Genomic DNA, 18,445 nt, shown 5'->3' with positions numbered 1-18,445 from the left:
GAATTGCTTTCTATTGTGCATGCTATATGTTATTGTTTGTTTTTTTTAGGTATAAAATTAATATTAACTGTTTATAATTATTCTTAGGGAACAATTATTAGAAGTATTTGAAATATTTGAAAATAATTACTTTATTAGCACAGTGATTTCATATAAAATTATTTTATACTTTTTTTCTTTTTGCCAAGATAGGTAGAACCATTTTATATAACAACTAAAAATTAGTGATATTTTTTCATATATTATATTGCTTAGATTTCTACAAAAATAATTAAATCTCAAATAAAAAATAATTTGAGTTTATAATTATTAAATTATTTTGCTTCATTCATCATCTTCATCGTCTTCTTGAATATAACGATAGGGTATTGAACGATTTATGCACTGGCGTGTTGGACGAGAGCCTCCAGCGACTGTACTATCTGACCAATTAGTTTCATCAGAGTTCAATTCGGAACGGTTATCTTGTGATCTTAGTGATCTTAATGAGGAATAAAATACATATATTTTTGTTAACAAGTACTAAGAGTATTTGAGTTCAGTTAATCTTACTTAATAATCTTTGATCGCCTTTTCTTTATTGGAGCTTCACTCTGTATACTTGGAGTTCTATGAGTATCAAAAAGTAGTTAACATTGATAAAAAAAAAAATTTAATCAATTTTATGATATCAACTAGTAAATTTATAATAATTAGCTCTTATAAACTAATTAGTAAATTTATCGATGTGAACTTTTATGAACTTTTGTTTTTTCATAGATTTTAACTGATAAAAAAATTGTTTGTACTGGAATTGAAATTATTTAACTAAACTCAATAATCCAAATGTATATAAACATATACACAAAATAACTAATATTCAAAATTTTATATTTTTATAATGATATGAAATATTTCAATTATCATTAAAATATAATACTATTTGAATTGCATGAACATTATTATTTTATCACTTACCATATTATCATGTATGGTACTAAAGTAACTACATCTTGCAAATTAACTATTTATATAAATGATAATATACAAGTTTTTTCTTTATGTTGATTAAATGAAGACATTGTTGAAATGTAATACTTAAAAATATATTATAACTAAATTTCATGCATATTGAAAAAAAAATATTTACCATACATTTAATTTATTAAAAAATAACTGTAACACATAGCCAAAATATAAATTATTATCAATCACAATTATAAAAAATGCATGCATTGTTTATAACCATATAAAAGTAATTGATTTACATTAAAATAAATTAAAAGATTCAAATCAACTAATTTCAAAAATCAAATTAAAACACAAATTGGATAGCAAAATAAATTTTATTACAAGATAGGAACACACAACGGTGCTAAAAAAACTCCAAGATGACATTGGTGAAAACAGCTTAAATTTAGTAACTGAAAAAAATAAAAATAAAAAAATATAGCATTGAAAATTTAATAAATTAAAAATAACTAAAGCATACTATGATTGCAATAATACATATCAAATAATTCTCTGCAAAGATGCTAAAGCATTAAAAATGAACATATTCCGTATACTTAAAAATGTAATACTTAATCAAAAGTGTAATGTTTTTATTACCCAAAATCTTGATCCGACCCTTCATCATCTTCGTCATCATCTAAACATAAATTTAATAAATAATTGCAATGCATAATTAATTACTAAAATCTATTATATAATTAAATTTTTTACTTACAAGTTTCTTTTTTATTTCTACGTGTGTATGCGCGTCGTGAAGTCACTGGTCCAGGTTCAGCATCACCATGCATTAAGCTGTTTCTATAAATCACCCAAGGCTGCCAATCTTCACTGCGACTTGAGGGTACTGCTGATGTTATATGTTTATCCAAATAGTTAAGACTAAAATAGTAAATAAATAACAGTTAGGATAAGTAATAGTACAAATTCAAAGCATTCATACACAATGCGTTTATCTTGTTTAAGTAGTTTGTTGGTGAATTCAGCTAATATTTCTAAAAATGCAACGTGTGGAGGAGGTACTGACGGATCATCTTGAGCAATTCCTTCATCAGTACCTACAGCAAATAAAACACCTTCACGGTGTAAAGCTGCCATAGCTTCACGGTTTTTTAATGCATCCAATCCAAATGATAAGGCGAATCTTTTGGCCAATTCCTAAAGTAAAAAATAAAATAAAGAATATTCATTTGTTAACTTTATTTAATAATGAAAATCTTAGTTAAACTGTACCTTTAAACTGCTGAATTCTTGAGAAGATCTTGATATACGGAATGTGCCACAGTTGATTTGTAGCTCTCTAAATGATGTGATTAAACTGACAACCATAGTTCTTGCACAAATTACTTTATTAATTTCACGGGCCTTTCCAATTGTAGTCTTAATGATATCTCCATATTCATTATATGACTAAATAATAAAAACAAAAACATATACATAATTAATAATCATTTTAATTTAATAATAACATTTAAATTCATACTTTGACATAATGCTTAAAGATATCTGCTGCACAAGTAACTGGAATCATTCCATAAACAATTAATTTACAATAAGATGCTAAAAAGTTTCTTCTTTTATGTAGTTCTTCAATTTTTGAATGCTCATCTTGTACGCCTGTTTATTAATTTGAATTTATTAGTATAAACGTGTATTACAATATTAAATACATTTGAAAACAACTAATTTAATAATCACCTTCTTCTTCATACACAAACACATTTTTTTGAATAAAATTATTCAATAAGTCTTGAAGTTCTTTATCAGAATCATAAAGTAGATTTCCCAAGACTGGATATTGTTTGACACCCAATTGATTACAAAAAACGACAAGTAAGTCACATATTGATATATAAGCCTATCCAAACAAAATTTATTAAAATTGAACGTTCAATGATTCACAGAAGATAATAGAGGAAAATTACCTCTTCTTTGAATAAAGGATTAGCAGAATGTGCCAAGATTCCCCGAAGTACATCCATGAAATCATAGAGCTTAGTTTTAACTTGTGCCACTTGTTCTTCTATATCTTCATTACGTCCATTTTCCAAAACATTTTCAACACTGTGTAATTCCCACATTGTAGCAAACATACATGCGGAAATGCTATATTTGATAGCCTTTTATAACACGCAAAAAAGTCATTTAATAAATAATTAAATTTAAAATTTGCATAAAATATTAAATTACTTCTTCTGGTAATGGTTTTGAACCTTCATGGGCCATTTTTAAGTCTTTGAAAATTATATCCCACAAATTCCAAGGCCCCAAGTTATGACATGAATAAAATATAGAAATCTTCTTCATACTATTTACCACATTGTATATTTCATCATCGTCAGGTTTTTCATTCTAAATATAATGTTTACATTTTAGAAAGAAGATTGAATATATAATGCATATTATTAAATAATGGTTTAAAATAATTTATCAATTTATTTACTCCTTCAATGAGATTGTTCCAATCATCCATAGCCTCTCTGTGTTTATTAGTTATAGTATCCATAAGTGTACTTTTTTGAACACTACACCTTGTAGCTAATGTAGAATTGTTTTTTGAACAAAGAATTTCTAAAGTTTTGGCACAAGTTTCAAGAACTTCATCATTTTGATGTTTGTCAGTTACCAAATGTATTTTTTTGAGTAATAAATCTAAATTCTGAAGTAACAATAAAATGTATAAGACAACACAATTCAAGTTTACACATGATATAAAGATTTATGAAAGAAAGTTATTCAGAAAAATTTACTCACAGATTCTTGTCTTGATGTTGTATAAATATCTAAATCAAAATACTGAGGTATAGATAACAAATTAATAAGTTTGTCTGCATCTGCCCTATATTTATCAATTAATGGGGGTAACACTTTTATAAAATGTTCAGTCAATCGCTGCTTATCATCTTGAACTTGTTTAATTTCTTTTACTGACATCATCTATTCAAAATAATATATTAATTAAAAATAGGGTTTTAAATGTTTTAATACTTAAACATTTTAGTTTCCTCATCATAATAAAAATCAGTGGCGCCGAAGTGTTTAAAAAATACTATGACATCGTACATCCAGGGCCCCCCCTGGAGCTCGGGCCCCAATTTTTTTTTCAATGTAACAATTAAATGCAAAACAAACAACTCACATATTTAATGTAAAACCATTTTTTTTTTCAGTTTTTAGCCGAAAAAATATTTAAATGTATTTTTAGTAAACCTTGATGGGCCTCCAGCTATAAAATCTACTATGACATATGTCATATAAATTAGGTGATAAAAATTAACATTTGTTTCATTCAATGTTAAATATATATATATATAAAAGGAAAAAGTTTTGTAATTTTTTAAAAACCATATCAAATAATAAATTATCTACCTTTCTATTAGGTCCTCGTCCAACAGGTGCTTCTCCAGTTGCCGCTTGTTTAATACAACACACCATCAATTCAATCAAACTCGTTTCTTGTCTATCATCCATTTTCTCTTCACTCAAACCGGGCTCTTCTAATAATAAATCAGTCATACATTCCCAATCTTTCATCATTTCATTTGAATCGATCAGTGAATCGACCAAATAGGCTCCATGTTCATGCAACTAAAATGTGTTAAACATTAAAATGTATAGCAATTTATTTAGATTTTTGATCAAATCTTACTTCTGATTCAATAAAGAACTGAACTAAATCCCTTATTAAAGGTGTATTTGGTAAACGTTTTTTTCCTCGTTTTGTTCTCACAGTTTTTGTATCTTCTTCTGGTTTAAATAAACGTTCATTTAAAAACTCTCCAGCAGCTTGAGCAACTGCACGATGTGAGGAGTAAACAAGTTCATATACATGTTCACAGTCTTTATCTGATAAGATATCGCGATGATGTCTATATCACAAAAAAATATTTTTACTTATTAAATGCAAGGTAATAAAAATTAAAGTATACATGAAAACCAAATATTTACTTTAAAATACTAATGACTAATCTCACAGCTTGAACTGCGACATCATATTCTTTATCTAATGTCATTGCCACAATTCTATCCTTGAATTTGCTAGTGAAAAGTTCCAATTTACTTTTCAATTCTTCAGATGCATATAAAGGTTGTAATGCCTACAAATATAAAATAAGAATACTTTTTAAGCTTATTTACAATTTGTAAAGATATCTTGTCTTATTTTTGTTTATAGATAAATGTAGAAAATATTTACATTTTAAATTAACTGTATTAACAGTATATACATTTCTTATAAGCAATGCTGATGTTGGTGGTAAAGAATTATTTAATAGTATTGTATAATAACTGTTGCAATATTTTAATATTATTACCTGTAAACATTTTAATCGTACTTCACCAACTTTATCATGCAAAGTCCAACCAATATACTTCAAATATGAGTCATCCAAAAAGTTTTGATGGAATTTTTTCATCCAAACTCCTATTTCTGCCATACATATTGCTCTAATTTCTGGTAGGGTATCCCTGTAATTTTATATTTTAGTAAACTTATTTCAATTGTATTATTTTTATTTTTACTTGCCTGTATCTATGAACAAACACAGATTTGAACATATATGTCAACATATTTTTAATTTCATCCATGTTTTCTTCAAGTTCTTGACGTTTAGCCATTAATGATTCTAAACGATCACTTGCTCTTTTATCTCGAGCTTTTTGACGCTCAGCTTCATATTGACGTTGAGTATTATCCAAATTGACAGACACAATTAATGCAACATCAACTAGAGCCGTCATCAATTTCATGGCTAAAATTTTATGAAAACCAAGTATAATATATTATTTTTAATTAATTGATGTAAATAATTTACCAGCAAGTGTAGCTGTATGTCTGAATGCTCGAACTTGAGAATCAGATAAACCTGTTAAAAGTGATATCATGTTATCCATTAAATATTGATCATATATAATAGAATATTGGCACTGTTTTACAAGGTGACCAACAAAATCACAAAAATTTGATCGAAATTTTTTCCATTGAATTCCACTCATAATAAGAGGGTATTCTCCACTTTCCTGAAATAGAAACAATCAACATAGAATATATAATAAAAAAATAATAGTTATAGACAATTTTACTTCATCAAATTCTTCTGTCATTTTTCTAATAATAGCAGCATGTTCCATATTTTCAGACATCGCTGGTGTAATGACACCTTTACAACCAGCAGCATTGATAAAAAACTGCATCAATACCAAAAGTGCTTCATCTCTATTCATTTTATACTGTTCGATCCAATCATCAACAGTGACCTAATAAATATATTTAAATAAAAAGAAAATATATTTAAATGTACAGCGATTCCTTTATCAAAATATACCTGTAAAGAAACACGGCCATTTCTAATTGAACCATATAAAGTTCCATCATTTTCTAATTGTATATCCACAGGCTGTACTTGAACATGCTGTTTTTTTGATCCAGCAGGTCTGCCAGGAGGCCTTCCGGGCTTACGCTTTTCTGGTTTCTTTTCTGGCGGTGGAGATGGTGACATAGTAGATCTTTGAGGTGGATATTGTGCTCCTATAATAACACATACAATTTAAAAGTTTATTAATTTAGTGAGTATTATATTAATTTATGTATATAAACCTCTAGTTCTTGCCCTGGTCACTCGACCACCACTAGGTGAATCAGAAATAGCACCACTAGGCGAATCAATAATACCACCACTAGGTGAAACAATACCACCACTTGTAGATGGAATTTGATTGTCTAAGTGTAAATTAGACATGGCGTCATGAACAGGCATTTGGGGGGATTGATGTTCTTGTGAATTTATTTCTTCATGAATAGATGGGGAAGTGTGAGAAGAAGGTGTTTCATATGCCATTATAGTTTGCGATTGTTGAGGTGGTTGAATAACTGGCATTTGCTCATAATTATTATCTGACATTCCAGGTTCTTGATAATGGTCCATGTTGAAGACTTCAGATCTAGAAATTATCCATCATAATTATTTTATGAATTTTTTTTTTCATTAAATTTTACCTTGGTGTTTGATAGTTATGATAATTTGCATAAGGGTTATAATGTTCTTGATAATCTGATCGACTAGGTGTCATAGGGCTTGGATGAATAGAACTACCAGGTGTAGATGGAACATCATACTCCATTGGAGGAGGATCATCCATGCGTATCCGTTTACCTATACTCCGATGCATTTTTACTTTTTTATCTGTAAATTATTAATAAATTATTATAATAAAGATATTTAATGAAATTATCGTTTTACTTATGAAAAAGTTTTATTTTCATTAATATGAAATTATTATTTATAAATGTAAAAACATGAAATTTAATGTTAAATAAAATTAATATAAATATATTTATGTTATTTTATCATTTTAATCATTGAGTTGGCAAAGTAACAACAGTTAATATTTGGTATTTTTCGCATGTATGGCCATTGACCAAACTATAAAATATTTATAAAATTAGAGATCTGTCTACAAATTATTATGTTTATAATAACGATTAATAATGCTAAAATTTATAAAATAGTAAAAATACCTATGTATTGTATGTTTGGCTATGACATATCTGTATGTTTAACATTAGTATAATACTTATGAGAAAATATAAATATAAAATAATAAACAATAATAATCTTATCATAATTATTATCTAGTATCATTTATCAAGTCTTACATTTTAGTTTTAATATTTTAGTAGGTTACATAAAAAAACACAAAAACAATTATTCAATTTATCAGGTATCTTATAGCCAATATGATCCTTAGTTTACAATTATGAGTTGTAATTAATTATATATTATATTCAGATACTAATGTAAAATATTACTCGAGCAAAATATAATTTTAGATTTCTCAAATGTTGGAATACCTACAAAATATTATGATCGAATGGGTAGATATAATATGTACGTTTACGAAAAACCTACAATGTAAAAAACTAAAATGATGTTTCAGAAAAAAAACAGTAAACAATAGTTTATACCTTATATGTATTGTAAAAATATAAACAATATTAAATACTTATCTACAATTAAATTTCGCGCTAAAATTACTACGTAAGAGACAATAATATTTACCAAACTGATCAATTTCAAGTGATTCTAGTCACATACATACATTCCGTTTCATACACTGTTGACTTTATATAATTGACACTTATTAAAATGACATCCAATTTTCAGTTTTTGAATAAAAGTAAAAAAAAATAATAAAAAACTTCAATGGTATTTACTATTTAGTATTTACTTTACGTGGATAATATATACTTATGTATACGTTCGCTGTTGATTGTTGTAGTCGACTGCTTGACTATAATCATCTATCTGAGACAGTGGCCAGTCTTTGTTTACGGGTATACAACACTTGTACCTATTTGGTGTAACGCAATTTTGGAATTTATTATAAAATCGTCACTTGGTACAAACATGCGTTAATAGTCCTAACAACATTATGTGCCACATTTTTTAAAATATACAAATAATAATATGACTCGTGTGCAGTGGCGGTTTTGGTTGTATTTTTTTAGTGAGGCCCCCCCCCACTACCATAACAAAAATTAAACAGTAAGAATGGAATTCAAAAATATAAAAATTGCTATAATATAATATAATTTTAATTATATATAGTGACATACACATATGTATTACAACAATAACAATCGATTGTTTATTTTTTTGTTGAACGTGCCGCACTGCCGCAGTACCATTAGCCGTGGCTGCGGGTTGACACTGACTATAATAGTAAATCTATTTTCAGTACGCAGAGGCGATGACAAAACGTGCCTCACTATGATTATTGCGCATGCGTAGTTCTACTTAATTAACCAGTCGCGTGCATTCGCGTACATACGCGTTGTGTGTGTAATTTGTGTACACAAGTACAAAATCAGAGGCGACGTAAAACGGTGCCTCTCTGACGTCATTTGAACCTAACCGTCGTTCGTTTACGTACTAATTGTTTCGTGCATTTCTTATTGGCTTATCGACATTTTTGATAATATACACGGAATGATAGGTACAATAAAATAATAAATAATAATTCAAATTAAAGTGAAACGAAGAAGCATTTTTTCTCAAACAAAGTCATAAATACGTTAAAAATTATTAACGAAATATGTTCTATTAGTGAACCAAGAAGTTCACATTTTGAGTATTATTTTATATTTACCACAAAATTTTAGATGAGGCGCCGCCTCACTTGCCTCACCCCCAAAACCGCCACTGCTCGTGTGTATTTGTGTATCTTTTAAAAATGTAATATAAATTCATGAGTACATTATAATAATTATGAGTTGAATTTCCTAGCTTAATAAATCATTAAAAAGCATTTAAAACAGCCAAAAAGTAATTATAAAATTTAAACTAGATAGATACCTACTTTCATGCCACAAAATAATAAAATAAAAATATAAATTATACAATTGAAATTAAAAAACAAATCTTACAACCATATAATATGTTTAGTTATGTTATTTTTACTTAAACTTAGGGCCTAATTTAGCTAGGTCAGGCTATTGAGACGTTGAGTGACGGATGCTACTGAGCTAGTACCTATACTTTTGTGTTTTGTCACATACTCACTTAGTCACATTTACCGGATAACTAAAGTAATAGAAATAAATAAATTTGCTATATTTAAGAGAAATGAGAATTATATAAAAAATAATTTTTTCTTTTCAAAATTCGTAAATAAAACTGTAGTTATACCTTATACAGTTGTACGGTAACTGATGAAACTATAATTTCAGCACTCCGATACTTATTTAATATTTTATCAGCTATTACCTACCCATGAGGATTTCATTTATATAGGCACCTATCTATCAATAATAGTACTATATAATAGTAAAATAATAAAAAACAACTATAGGAATAGGTACGTGATATTTTTATAAATATTATGAGAAAATTAGATAGAAGGAATGATATTATTTACTATACACGATTCAATTTTTCAGAATATATGTAGATATTAATTTAAAGCTATTTAAGCAATTATACCACAAACCTATTCCAACCGTCCTGTGTCATGTCTTCACGTCGGTATTGACTTTATAACTTATACTTAAAATATCAATTATCAGCTAATTCAGCTAAAAATAATACCCATTTTTTATTAGGTATCTTATAATAACTAATAATTACTATAGAATTAATATTATGTGCAATTTATTTTTGGTAAAAGTTAGTTCAGCTGTTTCAGTATCGTTTATTGTATTCAACACATAATTCAAATTCAACACATTTTCAATGATTAATACGCTGGTACCTTGCCATTACATTCGGTTCATAGTATTCAATATTCATAAGTGACTTCACGTTTTTTCACAATAATAGATTTTTAAATATTAATTTATTATAATAGTATAATTATTTATTATTATTTTTTTTATCAGTTGTAACTTGTAAGCTGTGTTTATTCTACGTTAGTGTTTATTTGTTAATTTGTATTTCACAATTTTTGCCTATTACAGTGAAACCTGTGTATAATGGACACTATGGATAGTCACGGGATCAAAATAATTGTCCGTTATAGACAGGTGTCCGTTGTAGACAGGTTTTAATGTTTTAAAAGTAAAATTAGAAACATATCTGTTTAATGAAAAATTAAAATTTTGTACGTACATTAAATTAGTATTGTATATATTATTATTATTTTTATAATAATTATTGTTATATTATTCAAATACATTAAAAATTTCATTTTAATATTTGTCAGCAAGTTTGCGAAAAGACAAACCACTAGAGTCTTTACAACGAATATTATCCACCTTCTGTTTTAAATTGAAATATTTATGCGGTACGTGAGAAGTGGTTGCTAAGAAAAATATGTACAATACTTGAATATTAACATAATATAAATACGTATCTACAAAATTTTCATTTTTCGGATTTGAACTAGGATTTTTGTCAGTTATGTAATCACAGGGATTAAATATTAGTGTCTGCGTCCGTAATACAAACAGTATATAATATAAGTTTATTTTATTAAAAGTATTAAAATTGATATGGAATAAAATCTATACAAAACTTCTATAATTGAAATGAGTCTTAAAATATATATATGTAATTACAATATTACATATTGTTTAATATGATGCACACCATGCGGTTGATTTAGTGGTCGAGTGTTGATATTTTAATCGCTCATCGATTCTTACAATAATTAATTTCAATTAAAAAAACATACTATTAATTGAGTCTGATTAAAATGGGATCGTTGACTGCTGCAGTGTAGCGCATGGGGGAGATTTATATATTGAAGTGTCTAATTAAGTCGTTGTGTGCGTGCGAGCGTACCGAATACGGTTTCACTGAATTGGGGGGACCTCGTTATTCTTCAAATACTTATATAATGTTAACTGCGTCTATGCTGCCGACCTAAAATTCTATGTTCAATCATGCAGTACCTATCAAATGTGTGCTTAGCTGCGGTCATAACGGTTCAATACGTATTGCTGTATGGACTGTACGAATATATACGGGAAGTGGATATCAAGTGTTCGGCATTGGAGGAAGCGACGAATCATCGGCCTCGACGGGATGTGAATATCGCTGAGAACTCGGTGTCTTCGAAGATTGAAGATGGCGGGGAAAAAGTGGAATTTATCAATCCGAATTTCCGACCCATCATCGAAAAAGAAACCAACGCTAAGGGTGAAGCACCAAATGGAACCAAAGAGGAATGGTATTGGCTCAACGCCTATTCGAGGATACCAGTAAGAGATAGAGAGTGTGAGAGAGTGCATATTGCACATTTAATACGTAAAATACACTGTGCTTAGTTATATTATTAATACCAAAGTGTTATATTAACGTCTAAATCGTAAAAATATTTAGGTAGCTGCTCTTCAAGGTTTCTGCTCATCTACCAGAGACTATTGTCCACCCGGTAAAGAAGGACCTATAGGTCCTCGAGGGGAAATTGGTCCGGAAGGACTACCAGGAAATAAAGGTAAAGGATTTAATAAAATAAAATAGTAACTACCTTAAAAGCAGTTTATTTTTATTATTACTCCTAAAAACAAATGAATAAAATAAAACCGTTTATAATATAACCATAAAATTACATTTAAAGCATTAAATAATTAATAATTATACATGTTATATTTTTTGGTATCTAATAATATCCAATAATCAATAGGTTAGGCGATACATAAGTATATTTTAATACAATGACAATTAATTTGTTTGCCTATTTATTATGTACGGCGGTAAAAAAAAAGTTAACTCTAAATTAAATAACAAAATATGCTGTCCTAGCTTTTACTCTCATATAAGTTTTAAAAACTTAAACTTAAAATTAATTTAATAAAATATTTAATTAACACAAATAATAGTTTATATTAATATATTAAATATACAGTTATTAAGGGTAGTAAACACTTAATATTTCATAGAAATCCCATTTTATCTCGTGTTTATAGAAAAATTCTACTGGGAAATAAATTAAAAAAGAATACTGCAGAACAAAATATAGAGCATAGATAAATGATACTAGTTTGTATGTATGATTATTGATTAGAATCAATTCAAATATAGTCATCATGTTATAAATGTATAATAAATATTGAGTTTATTCTCTCTAAAAAATATGAATGTCAATTGTTAAAATGTAAATATTAATTTGTAATTTAACCTATAACTTTTTAATTTTATGTTTATTACTTAGATTTTATATAATTATAAATTTATAACTGTTGAATAAAGATTTCTTTAAAATCATGTCAAATTAAATAATATTTATTTATAAGATGTTTAACATTATTTAATTATAAAATAATTATTCTATTGATTATTTATGTTCTAGGTGAACCAGGTCAGGATGGACCAATGGGTCTTGAAGGTCGAAAAGGCCCAACAGGGCTACCAGGGCCGGTTCGTAGGTGCCATGATATTTAAATTGGCGTTGTATAAAGTTCTTAGCTTTATTACGTACTAAAACATTTTTAATTATAGGTGGGTCCAAAAGGAGAAAGAGGAATGACTGGTTTTCCGGGAGCACCTGGTAAGGATAATATTAATATAATTTAAGTAATAGGTATTTGTGAAAATAAAAAAGTCCATCGTTTATTTCAAAACAGAAAACATCTATTTAAAATAAGTATTAGATTCCTTGGTTTCTAATAAATTTTTGCCTTAGGTTAGATAGATAAATATTATATAGGTAACTAATTCAGTGTATCGTGTATTTCAGCCTTAAGGTGTATGATTTTCACTAAATAAAAACTATTAGTTATATAGACTTCCATTAGTCTAAATAGTCATTACATACCTAAGTAATCAATAAAGATATGTAAAAAATACATGGCACAAATATGTATTACTGTATAAACGTTTAATTGTAGCTTTGTAGGCAATTCTATATTATATATATTTATTTATTCATCTATATTGTACTCGTGGGGCATTAAACTAGGTTATAATAATTCTTAAATAACAAAAATAATATTAAATTATTTTGTAATACGATAAGTTATTTAATTAATATTTACTTAAGATAATGTTAGATTTTCAGGTCGCTATTTGTTTTCTCATTATAATCCATAATATGTATTACAATTTCGCGTTAAGTAGAACTAATCATACGGTTTTAATTTTAATCAAGATGGAAATTTAAATTGATTTATTATTAAACTTTATCAGATTATCCGTATTGTTTACATTGGCCTTTTTATAATGCTCCAATTTTTGACTTATGTAAAATATTAATATTTTGCAAAAAATTGAAACATTTTAAAAAAATCCACGCATGAACACAGCTAATATTCTTTACTTTACGTTTAAAACTACTGCATAAGATTGGTTCTGCAGATTTGCTATATAGTACACGTGTCAAAGAAAAAAAACAATTGGTGCACTCACTGTGCTGACATCCTCTTAATTTTGATTCATGTAAAATACTTAGGGTATTTTACTATTTTAGTATAATAATTTTATTTTTTATAAAATTATGTTAAAATAAATTAAAAATTTTTTTTTCTAATTGAGATAATAATTGATATTTCAAAATAAATTCAAATAAGTTACATTTTATGAAGTAATTATCTATAAATTATAATTTAATATGTTTGTATAATAAATTAGGTTTAGATGGACGCGATGGTATTCCTGGAGAACCCGGATTGGATGGAATGCCTGGAAAGTATGGTCTCGATGGTTTGTAATTGGTTTTATAAATATAAAAGTATAACCTATTTTTAGAAATACAACCTTTAGTTATCTTTTAAAAATTAAAATAGAATTGTCAAGATTGTATAATACAAATTATAGTACGTTTAGAATTCAATTGATTTTGGAATGGAAAAGAATATTTTTATTGAATTTGTAAATAATTGTTGGCTTGAGGTATAGAAAAGTCTTACATTTAATGGTGTAAATACTAAAATTTCTCAGGGAGGCTTTTGTCTCCAGAAAATTTTCAAAAGTATTAATATAATAAAAATAACTTAATGGCCGTAGTAGAAAAACCCTGTAGGATAAATGTATTAAGTATGTTGCTTTAAGGCTATACATATATAGTATATTGTTGGAGTGTGGTTTGAGTAAACTTTTTAATAGTTTAGCTTTTAAGAGGATTTTCCCTATAAACCCCATATTTATGTCACTACTCTCACGCCCAAATAAACCATTAATACCATTAAATACCATTTAAAAAATTCTAACTCATTTTAGCAAAACTGTAGAAAGAGGGACAAGGGTAATATATTTTTTTTTCGAACGTGTCTTTAACCATCAAAACCCGTTCTATAATTTTGTATGAGTTACGAGCCTAATTTTTTAACTACACCAATATTTAATAACATTTTTGTTACCCGTCGATATATATATATATATATATATATATATATACGTATATGTACATCTCTCGATTATCAATGCTGTTATCTTATATATATTTTACTTCAAGTATTTTTTTTAATAATTTATGTATAGTATATACTTTCCTTTAATTATTTAATATAAATATCCTACATCTTTTATTTAAAAAGAGTTATTATAATTACGTTTGTAATTGATAATTGACTTAAGGTGTTCCTGGTACTAACGGTTTACCCGGAAAGGATGCAACGTGCTTCAATGGTACCGATGGAAAGCCTGGTGAAATGGGACCATTAGGACCACCCGGTCCCATTGGCCCAAAAGGTTAATTTTTATAATTTTTTTTTACATGTATATTTAATGAAATTAAAGTTAAAATTTAATGAATTAGGTTTAACTGGACCGAAAGGTCGTCCAGGTAAACCAGGAGTTGACGGTACTCCTGGAAGACCAGGATTAAGTGCTTACAATTACACAGTGAATGGAATTCCCACTACAGACTTTTTAACAGCTCCTAATATTATTGGACATTCTGAATTAAAGAATATCACTGTGAAAGAAGGTGATAATTTAAGGTTACGGTGTGTAGCAACAGGATCCCCTAAACCTACAATTGTATGGCAAAAACTTGATACTACTACAGTACCGATGGGATCATGGAGAGGTAAATATTTTCAGTTATTTAATTTTTTTTTTTACATAGTATTTAACTACAAAGTATGTATATTCATTTATTTTTTATTTTAGAGGAGACAGTTACTGGCTACGCTATAAATATTACTAAAGTCAATAGACTTCACATGGGTCGTTATAAATGCATAGCCGATAACGGTATAGCTCCATCTGCAATACAATATTATTCAATTGAAACACACTGTAAGTACTTACCTAATTATTTTATTGCTTTGGTTTTAGAAAATTTTACCTACTAAAAGTTTGAGTTTTGTGTAAGAATCGCAGACGAGATAATTAAAAAATTTAATCTGAATTGGCTGTTAATATTACTTTAATATGAAATTCTTAATTTTTTTTTTTAGTCCCTCCACTTATTTCTATACAAAATCAACATGTGGCTGCTGCAGTTAATCGTTCAACATCATTTGAATGCGAAGTAGAAGCTTATCCATACGCGATTCACTATTGGGAACGAGAAGGAGACATTATAGAAAACAGTGATAAATATAGTATAACTAGAATAGATATTTCCAGTTATAAGTTTATTATGCAACTAAATATATCATCAGTTACTGATGCTGATAATGGCACATATTATTGTGTGAGCAAAAATGACGAAGCTATCGTAGCTGGAAACATCACTTTATACAGTAAATAATTAATAAAATCTGTTAATATTTTATACAGTAATATGTTATTTTAAACATTTTAGTTGTTGATCCAACTTTGGTAACACCTCCGCCTTATGTTGACCCTAATAACAAAATTAAGTTCGGCAAAGGACCCCCAGAATTAGTTGGAGAATACGACATATGTCAACCACCTGTAATTTGTCCTACTTGTCCAAAATCAAAGGAAACAAAGGAGTGTAAAGAAGAATTTACTATTGATGACTTGCTGGGCCATCAGCCGTTAGCTATACAACAATTACACAAAGTCACCAATAAAGGTCATGCTAACCGAACTTTAGGTAAATACTAAATTAAGATTTTAATCATTTTTTTGTATTAATCAGCGTTACTTACTTACATTTAACAATAATATGTATTCTAGACTGTCAAGTATATGCGGTAGGTAAACCAGTCTTTAATAGAGTTTCAAACGCTTCGTTTGGAAGTTGGATGAAAGATCCAATGTCACGTGATTCAAATGATACCATTTGGATGACAGTAAATGAGATAAATGCTCTTTATCAATTTTCTAATAAATCAATGTTTAAAGACAATAGACCAACAAAAACATATACTTTAAGTTACTCGTTCCACGTGAGTTAAATGAATAACTATACCTATTATAATTAATTACTATATAATGTTTTATTTTATTCATTAACGCCTAGTGTTAGTCTTATAAGTAGATAACTTAATTTCATAATAAATTACAATATACATATAATAGTTTAAGTTTTAAAATAATCTTGAACGTTTTGATTTTATTAAATAAGACAATGAATATAAATTTAATCATTTCTAATTGTTTTTAAATCTTTCAACTTTATATTATTTAACATTATTAACCTAAAATATATCTTTAGTTTGAAGCTTCGATAAATTATTTTCATATTGTGATTTATAATTATTGTTTATATAAAAATGCAATATTTAATATGAAATTAATTCGTAAGAATTATTAATAGTTACTAAACTAAATTGTATAATAGTATATATAATTAAATATAATGAAAAAATTATTTTAGGGAAATAGCCATGCGATGTATAAAGACTCTTTTTATTTTCACGAAAAGGACAAACCAATAATTCGAAAGTATGATATCCAACAAGAAAAATGCACAAATTATTTGACGGTTCCATACTTAAATACTACTAACCTTAAAAATCGTTTGTATACAACAAAGTTAGTAAATTGTTTTTACACTTAAATAAAAATTCAACTATATAGGTATAAAAAGTAAAGAAATACATTAGTTTGTTTATGAATATTTAGAATGAATTATGTAGATTTGGCAGTTGAAGAAAATGGCTTATGGGTAATTTATGGTCTGGAGGATTCTAATAATACAGCAGTTCTACATGTTGATCCAATGACTTTGGAAATCGAATATGCTTGGAATATAAGCATTAAACACGATCGAGCAGGAGATATGTTTATCGTGTGTGGTGTATTATATGCAGTCCATAGTGTAACTGAAAGGAGTACAACCATTAGGTGATATATAATATGACATATTATTGCATAAAGATCATTCACTACAAATAAAAAAATTCTACATTCCATGTTTTAATAAAAATGTTTAATTTTAATTTAGATTTGCATTGGATTTATACAAAAACGTTCGATTAAACGATGTAGACTTACCATTCACTAATCCATTTGCACACACTACATTAATTCAATATAATCCACATAATAAAGAATTATTCACTTGGGATCAAGGAAATTTGTTAACATATCCAATTAGATACAATGCTATGGGTTTAAATATTACTAACAAAGAATTAGATGACGAAATGATTCCTTCTGGTATAGAACAGAGTAAATTAAAATAAAGCATGAAATATTATATATATTTTTTTTTACATTTTCAAGTACAATGTTATTTTATATCATTGTAAAGACACATATTCTAAATGTTTTAAAATTATTTGATAACCTAAGACTTAATATTTTAATTGTGTCTCCAAATACGTATACATTTTTTTTAGCTTATAAAATATAATTTACTTGATTGTTATTTTAATATATGACGTGTTATTAATTTATTATTTATAATGTACTATAGGTGGGCATAATTTATATAGTATTATTTACAAATCAAATAGGTACATCAAATTTTTAGTTAATAACTTGTGAAAATTAACAGTCAAAGTAGGTATATACTAAATTATATTTTATGCTGAAAATGTATGAATTTAAAAATAATAAATAACCATTTATTAAACAACATAGAAAATACATACAAAGTATTTGTTTTTGTAATTGTATTATTAGATTTTATTAAAAAGTAAAAATGATTACAA

General features: G+C 27.2%; 2 protein-coding genes across 5 annotated transcripts; one reads left to right on the top strand and one right to left on the bottom strand.

The window, feature by feature from the left end:
• Nucleotides 1-228: 228 nt before the first annotated feature.
• LOC113549006 (cohesin subunit SA-2) lies at nucleotides 229-8,284 on the bottom strand. 4 transcript variants are annotated; one of them, XM_026950136.1, is made up of 23 exons: nucleotides 8,049-8,284; nucleotides 6,986-7,172; nucleotides 6,587-6,930; nucleotides 6,315-6,517; nucleotides 6,073-6,246; nucleotides 5,805-6,009; nucleotides 5,516-5,741; nucleotides 5,304-5,457; nucleotides 4,939-5,087; nucleotides 4,640-4,859; nucleotides 4,360-4,578; nucleotides 3,745-3,927; nucleotides 3,434-3,649; nucleotides 3,181-3,342; nucleotides 2,916-3,110; nucleotides 2,689-2,848; nucleotides 2,474-2,607; nucleotides 2,224-2,400; nucleotides 1,934-2,148; nucleotides 1,709-1,872; nucleotides 1,591-1,630; nucleotides 553-609; nucleotides 325-481 (listed from the first exon to the last, which is right to left on the bottom strand). In XM_026950136.1, the coding sequence occupies exons 2-23, from the start codon at nucleotides 7,156-7,158 to the stop codon at nucleotides 325-327; spliced, it is 3,927 nt and encodes a 1,308-aa protein (XP_026805937.1). In that variant the 5' UTR covers nucleotides 7,159-7,172; nucleotides 8,049-8,284. The 4 variants fall into 4 exon arrangements, with proteins under 4 accessions (XP_026805940.1, XP_026805937.1, XP_026805938.1 ...); XM_026950137.1 differs by lacking the exon at nucleotides 8,049-8,284 and adding an exon at nucleotides 7,508-7,550; XM_026950139.1 differs by lacking the exon at nucleotides 8,049-8,284 and having other exon boundaries at nucleotides 229-481; nucleotides 6,986-7,158.
• A 3,024-nt stretch (nucleotides 8,285-11,308) lies between these two features.
• Nucleotides 11,309-18,070, top strand: LOC113561144. The gene is made up of 14 exons (XM_026967384.1): nucleotides 11,309-11,689; nucleotides 11,811-11,925; nucleotides 12,781-12,848; nucleotides 12,930-12,978; nucleotides 14,058-14,129; nucleotides 15,003-15,116; nucleotides 15,184-15,456; nucleotides 15,540-15,668; nucleotides 15,830-16,117; nucleotides 16,180-16,437; nucleotides 16,521-16,732; nucleotides 17,164-17,321; nucleotides 17,412-17,633; nucleotides 17,734-18,070. The coding sequence occupies exons 1-14, from the start codon at nucleotides 11,372-11,374 to the stop codon at nucleotides 17,972-17,974; spliced, it is 2,517 nt and encodes an 838-aa protein (XP_026823185.1). The 5' UTR covers nucleotides 11,309-11,371; the 3' UTR covers nucleotides 17,975-18,070.
• Nucleotides 18,071-18,445: the final 375 nt, after the last annotated feature.

The sequence above is a fragment of the Rhopalosiphum maidis genome, chromosome 4 (assembly GCF_003676215.2).
Source record: "Rhopalosiphum maidis isolate BTI-1 chromosome 4, ASM367621v3, whole genome shotgun sequence".
Taxonomy (NCBI): domain Eukaryota; kingdom Metazoa; phylum Arthropoda; class Insecta; order Hemiptera; family Aphididae; genus Rhopalosiphum; species Rhopalosiphum maidis.
This window is presented reverse-complemented; position numbering and strand designations above follow the sequence as displayed.